This window comes from Malania oleifera, chromosome 7 (assembly GCF_029873635.1).
Source record: "Malania oleifera isolate guangnan ecotype guangnan chromosome 7, ASM2987363v1, whole genome shotgun sequence".
In the NCBI taxonomy this organism is placed as follows: Eukaryota; Viridiplantae; Streptophyta; class Magnoliopsida; order Santalales; family Ximeniaceae; genus Malania; species Malania oleifera.
This window is the reverse complement of record NC_080423.1, coordinates 98,150,798-98,158,393: the sequence shown is the minus strand read 5'-3', so window position 1 is coordinate 98,158,393 and position 7,596 is coordinate 98,150,798. Positions and strand designations below refer to the sequence as shown.

The 7,596-nt window shown below is 32.7% G+C and overlaps 1 protein-coding gene across 1 annotated transcript; it reads left to right on the top strand.

Moving 5' to 3' along the window:
* The first annotated feature begins 3,460 nt into the window (after positions 1-3,460).
* Positions 3,461-4,348, top strand: LOC131159289 (putative gamma-glutamylcyclotransferase At3g02910). The gene has a single exon (XM_058114053.1). It carries the CDS (start codon positions 3,556-3,558, stop codon positions 4,081-4,083), a length of 528 nt encoding a protein of 175 aa, XP_057970036.1. The 5' UTR covers positions 3,461-3,555; the 3' UTR covers positions 4,084-4,348.
* Positions 4,349-7,596: the final 3,248 nt, after the last annotated feature.

Below are 7,596 nucleotides of genomic sequence, written 5' to 3'. Positions count from 1 at the left end.
TCTCCAATGCATAATATTTAATTTTTAAAACCCTTGTATCTCAGAAAAGCTCATTTTTCTATTGAACATAAAGAAAATTCAGTATTTTTTAAATCTCAAAACAGATCCTTCCAAATCTCCAAGTGACTTTCACCCTCATATATAATATAGAACTCTCTGGATTGATTGTTGATGTTTGATCTTAAATAATAATCAAATAATAAAAGTGGACACGAGTGCCGTGAGTTGGAAATGATGGTTCAGTAATGGGCCCAGGCCCACTATTCTTGGGCTTTTTAAATTGGGCTACTTTAGCCCAATGAGCAATAAGACAAAAATGAGATGATAGGGTATGTACGGCTCATGATTGCTCCAATTTTTCACGCACGTGAGCTGCACGAGATCATGACTTGGGGATTTGCCTTCACATCTTCTGTTTTAAATTATTTCATAACTGTTAACCTTCTTAAATTAATATTTTTACTGAACAAACATACTCAATTTTTATTTTAAAAATGTGTAAAATATAAGATAAAGAGTATTAATAGGTAATATTATTTCTTTTTTCAGTGCTAATTATTTGTCAAGGAATTCTTGTATGTTTAAATATTAATTAATAGTAAGTAAAGCTAAAGACATTTCAATGATCAAAGTTATTGAAAGTATTAAGTTCAAATTTTATGAATAAGGAGTACGACATAAGAGATAGATAACATTTTTTTCTATAGCTTGTGAGGGTACGAGTCTAATCGATCCCAAAATAGTAACAACAATAATAGTTCATAAAAATATATTAAGAGTGGCTTATGTGGTAAACCCAAGACTCTCCTAATTAAATTATTATAGTTCGAGTCTCTAAGGTTACAACTTTCTATTTGAGATAATATATTGATATTTAAAGGAAGAAAGGTAAAACAGTCGACCCATTATCCTGCTAGATTAGTCGAGTATTCAAAGGAGTTTCAAATACCATCATTTTAAATATATATATATATATATATATACTATTAATAAATATTTAATAAGTAGTTCTGAGATTTTATAGTGTTTGGTCTTTTGTTATCATTTGATGATCATATTTCACCCAATAGTTACAAGACTCCATAGAATGTGTCTTAGCAAGAAAAATTGTAATGCTCAAGATTAAAAAGTAATTGATAAAATATTGTTAGCTTTTTGATATTCAGAGAAAATATATAGTCTCTTTATTTTCTTTTCCTTTCTTTTTTCAAACAAAATTCTTGATCCATACGACCATAAGAAAAGTGAGAGAAATAAAGTATATGTGAAAAATTTATGAACAAGCTTTTAATTTTACTCATCATTAGCATTTAATTTTTCTAATTTTTCAATCGTATTAAAATAATTCTTTATTTTTAGAATCATTAACACTAAAAAAAAAATAGCAAAAAAAAGACTTTTCTTTTTATTTTTCTTTCTTTTCTTTACCTTTTTTCTAAATAAAATCATTGATTCAAATAAGTCCTTAATATCTTTGATGAATATTTAGTATTTTATTTATACAAATACATTAGACCAAACTAAGTTATATAGATTCCAGATGACTATAAATTATATCCTGTATTATTTTATCACGTTATCTGAAAAGTATTCTTCAGATGGATAGGTGAAATCTCGTTTCCGTGCGTCATTAGTTCAACTCTAGAGTTTTGTTTGGTATATTTTGTTTTGATTTTGGTTGTGTCTATGTGTTTATCTTCTGTGTTAGTTATGTTTAGTTTTATTGTCCTAATTTGGTTGGTAGCTAGTTTTGGGAGGGTTTTTCTATGCTCTCCCTTTTGTTTTATCTTGTAATCACGGTATTCCTCCGTCAAAAGTGACGGTATATTAATAAATAAATGGAGGTGTCACCCTCTTTTTAAAAAATAAAAAAATTTATCTTATCATTTATTTGAAAGGTAAGAATACAAAGTGCCCCTCAACCAAAATATAAGAATTAATCTATTATATACAAAAATAATAATTAAATGACAACACTGATATTTAGCACGCGCGTCGAAGAAATCATATTATTAAGTTAAGACAAAATTGCAAGAAAAATTTAAGAATTGAATCATTCAATATGATAAATTATATTAGCATCACTCCCTTAATTTGAGATGTTGGATTTGAAATTGTATTTGATTTGAATAAGATACAATATAGAATTGTATTAAAATTTGTCTAAAACTACCTAAATCCAAATTTATGATCTAAACTTCATACTCCCAAATATAACATAATTGAATGTTTTTGCATACAAGATTCAATATGTCAATCGGTTCAGAATGCAACACAAGGGTGTGTTTGGTTTAACAACTTTAAGCATCTTTTGAAAGTATATTTAGATGCTTTAAGTGATAATCCTAAAAGGGCTTTTGAAGTTAAATTATCATACGAAGTATGGGTGAGCATAATTCTGTTAAAACTAAATTAATTGAGTAAATTCGATAGGTTTGGTTCGGTTAAAAATTTATTCGATTCAGTTTGATTTTTATTTTCGTTGAATTTCAATTTTTGATTTTCGGTTCGGTTTTTGAGTTGATTGAATTAATCGAGTAGTATAAATTAACAATAAATAATTATATATATACTAAAATTTTATTTATTTTTATATATTATATATATTATTTATATTCTATATATATTGAAAATCTATATTTTATGAATTATATATATATTAAAATATTAAATCAGTTAAAATCGATTAATCAATTTAACCAAAATTCGGTTCGGTCGATTTTGAGTTTAGTTAAATATGAAATTTCGACTTTGTAACCGAAATTTTTCGATTAATTAATCAAATTCACCAAATTGACTGAATGCTCACACCTAAATTATGAAGATAGTGTTAGAAAATATATATTTCAAAATTTAAATTTAATTTTAAATTTGTGTATATTTCAGAGAAATATAATATGATTTTATAATATATTTTATTTAAATCCGAATAAATCTATACCTTCTTATGAAATCGAATGAATGGGGGCAAAAATGTCTCTATGAGCTGCCATCATTATTATGAGATATTTAATAGCACAATTTCATAATGATCAACAATAAAAAATGATTACATTTTTTTTAAAAGATATTTATTATAGTATTTACTTCAACAACTTAAAATGTTCCTAAATATTCTTAGCAACTTCAAGTTTAGGTTTTACGGCTCATTTGCATTCTCTATAGTCCAAGTTTAGAAACAAACAATGCATTTATTTAAGTATGATGTCAAATTCAATTTTATGTTATCATTTGCTTTGTTAAAAGTTAAAACAACACATCTATTTCTAAAAACCATCTTCCCATCATTTTTTTTTTTTTTCATGTATAAACCCAAACACTCCCTGAGATATAAGTGCCCTTATTTTTTTTCCCACGTTATAAATTTAATTTCCAAGGTCCAACCAGAACCAATCGCAGCAGTCCAAATAAACTATCACGCCCAAATATTAACCATCCAAGCCTCTCTCCCTCTCACTATAAATCTCCAATTCTCTCTCTCCACAACTTTCACCTTTCTCTCTTTACAAATCTATACACACCAACGAGTCGAGTCGAGTCTCGTCTCGTCTGAAAATGGGTGTCGACGGCGAGGACCAACGCACGCTGATCTTCACCTACGGAACCCTCAAGAGGGGATTTTTCAACCACACGCTCATCGAGACGATGGCGCTCACCGGAGACGCCGTGTACCTGGGACCGCGGCGGACGGTGGAGAAGTACCCGCTGGTTTGCGGGCCGTACAGAGTGCCGTTCCTCCTGAACCTTTCGGGCTCCGGCGACAGGGTATCAGGCGAGCTGTACGCCGTGTCGAGTCGGGGACTCGCCCGCATGGACGAGTTGGAGGGGACGAGCTGCGGCCACTACGAGCGGCTGCCGATCGAGGTCGCCGGCGGCATCGGCGACGATGGGGGCGGGGTGACGTGCGCGGAGGCGTACTACGCGCACGGGAGCTACGCGACCGAGCTGTGGAAGAAGAGCGGGGAGAAGGGGCTGTGCGCGTATTCGGAAAAGGAGGCGAAAGGGTACGTGAAGCGCATGGATAGGCCCCAGAATCTTACCTTCCTTGATCAGATTAGGCTCTTTGTTGCCTCTTCTGATTGATTGATTCTTTCTTTCTGGATTTTTTGAGTTGTTGATTAGATCAGAATTTTCGTTCGGAGAAGAGAAGAAAAAGAAGGGCAAAGAAAAGAAAAAGAAATGGGGAGGAAACAAGAGGAGGGATCTCTGCATTTTGGGGTGGGAGATCGTTTCTTGGATTGGGGGATAATCTGTGAACGAATTTGATTTGTAGGAGAAGAAGAATTATTATGGAAAATAAGATTGTCAAGTAGCAGAAAATCAATGGAGCCAAGAAAATTTAGATGAATGATTCATTCTCAAACTAGTTTTCAAGTACAATTTTTTGTGGGGTGGGGGTGGGTGGGTTAATTTTTGGCATAGTATAAATGAGAGTATGAACAAGTGACGATGGATTTTTTATTTGTTTGTGTCATTGTGAAAAAATCAAAATAAAGACCCAGTCAAGATTTTTTAGACTCAAAAATCAAAATAAAGATTATAGACCCATTCAAGATTCTCAACTATCATTTCATTTCGCAAGGAGATCTGCGGGTTTTGGGGGGCAAATGATATTTGTAATTGGATCTCGTGATTAAGGTGCAAGTGATAAGAAGCTGATATATATATATATATATATATATATATATATATATATATATATATATATATATATATATATTTATGCTTATTTTCACATTTCTTTGAGCATGAGAATTTGCCATGATAGACATATTCATACTCTCTTGAGAATGTAAGGATTCCCCTCAAACTTGGACACCTTGAACCCACATGAGGAAGTTTCATGAAAATTTTACTTATTGAATCAAATTGTCATTATTTCAAATTTTAGACAACAGTACCCTTATAAATATTAATTACAATATACTAACCTTATGTTTAGGCGTATGGAGTTGAGATCTTAGACTTTAATGTGTAAATTTGAAGAAAACATAGTATACAATTTCAAACCTAAGTTCCAAACGTTACTTAAGTTGAGATGGGTTGTGTACAAAAGCTATATACTCTTTGGTTGCTTTTTGGGTATCTAAAAGATTCTGAGAAGAATGCAAAGTTATATTGTGATATCTGGCAGTTCGCAGCGGTGGTAGTGGTAATAAGCATGATGATGAGTGATAGATTTGGTAGAATCTTTTTTTCTTTTTAATCTTAAGAGAAGCATGGCCAGTGCGTGGGCAAAAGCTGTGTTTTTGTTCCCTTCGGTGGCAAAACCAAAACCCCAACCCCATCCTCTAGTTTGGAAGAATAGGATTCCCATGCCATTGAGCATCTTGGTTGGAATGAGAACATCATCCAACTCTCTCTCTCTCTCTCTCTCTCTCTCTCTCTCTGGTTTGGTCTAAGTGGGATTGAGTGATGGTGCAGAAGAGAACCCTTATCTTTGAGAAAAAATTAGTTATTATCCAAGACCTGTGGGTCAAGAAAGCCCTAATCTTTGAGGAAAAAATAAAAATAGATCGGGCCGCTGAAGCTTTCTTGTCGAATAAAATTGTCATTTGGTATCCAATACAGTAAGACTCATGGAAATTGATTTCATTGGATGGGAAACCGGAGCTCTCTAGTCTTTAATCTTTACCAACCAAACCTTGGAGGCAGGCCTAGCATCTCAAACCCACAGCCTCACATAATGAATACAAGACTGACCTACTTGTAATAAAATAAACTGTCGTCATATATAGTATCTTACAAGTTCATCAACGATATTGATTTTTGTTCATTAGAAGTGTTCTTCAGCTGGTTGAATTGGGGAAGAGCCGAAGTGTCCGTCCATATTTTAAGAATAGGTCTAGGCTTTAGGAAAAACAAAATCTAAACATATTATTTACTTTGGTTAGGTCGTATCTTTCAATATGGGATTTTGCATAATATTTAAGTTGAGCCATGATGCATTTACATGTCGCACATAAGAGCTTTAGATGAATTGAAAAGTAATCCCCATGCAAAATAAAATAAAAAATTACATTATTAATGAAAATAAACAAATAATTTGAAGAACATTCTCTCTCTCTCTCTCTCTCTCTCTCTCTCTCTCTCCTACTAATTTGAGGGTTATGCTAGGCTAGACAACAATGGGAAAAACTCATCCCATCTCATACCACCTCTCCAACCCTTTTTAAAATTCAAAATTAATACTTTAAACATAAAAGTTTTAGACTTTAAACACTTATACAAGTCTTTTAAGAGACTTTCAAAACAATCGTGCTATACAATATAGGTCATGATGATAACTATTTAACCTAATAAAATCCTGCCATGTGCACTCGTGCCATCACATGGTTAAAATTCTAAAACATCCTTATAGGCCTAAGATCCCCTAAAATACATCCAATATGAAATTATGACAAGCACTCCCGCATCATCTCTAATCTCTTCATCAAAACTCATACCTCTGCGACCCACCCTCATGTGAAATCACACCTCAGCATAAGAGATCCATCCGCACGATAACACCCCCTACGGACTATAATACCAAATATAATGATCTCAACCTAATCCCAATGGGATTGTCTGCATTAGCCCACTGCCTCAATTTTATCTTATAAAAGAAGTCTCGCATAACTAAAGCCTAAACCATCCTCATCTACTAATATCTCTCTAGTACGTGTTTGATGTGAGATTGGGGCACCAATCTTCAAGAACATTAGGCAAGCACGAAATCTGACCACAAGCCTGAGGGTTGTTTGCGAACTTGGACATAAATACAAAATCCTGTGGCATCTAAATCATCCTCCCATATAGCAATGCCACGCTCAAACTAGAGAAAATGCACGAAGAAGACAGAAGGCCATATGCGGTTGAGGACATGACACGCATTGATGCACTGTTGTACCATCGTCAAGCTAATGCTCCCTCCTGTTCCCTACCCTCTTCTGGATATCCTCAGTAGGCATACACAACAAATCTTAACCCAACATTAAATTATTTGGAAGACTAAAGTTTGGACCTAATTTGAATTTTCATCAGTACAAAATTATACCAAATTTTATCTAAATCTATACAAATTAGAATTCCAAATCTAAAATTCAAACTCCCAATCATAAAAAAGTAACAATCTGCTATATCATTCACAAGTAATCCAAATTCTAATGAAATTCTGAGTATCTTGAAATCCCAAACACTTAACTTCCAGATTCAAATTCATAATAAGGATCAGTTTACTTCTAAACTAACAAAGCCACAAAGGTTTCTTACTTGCTTCCACCCTTGAAATGCTGAAAACTGGATATCCCAGTAAGAGTACCCAAACCATCATTGTGTAGCTCATTAGGTGAATTTAGTTGGTTAATATTTCTACTTCACGTTTTTTTTCTTAAACAATACATAATAATTCTATTTAGTTGCAAGAAATATATAATAATATATTTCTCAAAACAAAAATCACATCGTTTTTAATTTTTCAACTGTTATACAAAACTTTTGAAAAAATAATTTGTACTCTTTTCCAAGTTTATATATAGTCAGCAAGTTGAGACAACATAACATTTTAATAATTTTTTGAAAGCTTTAAATGAAATAAAAAAACAGTTTTTTACAACT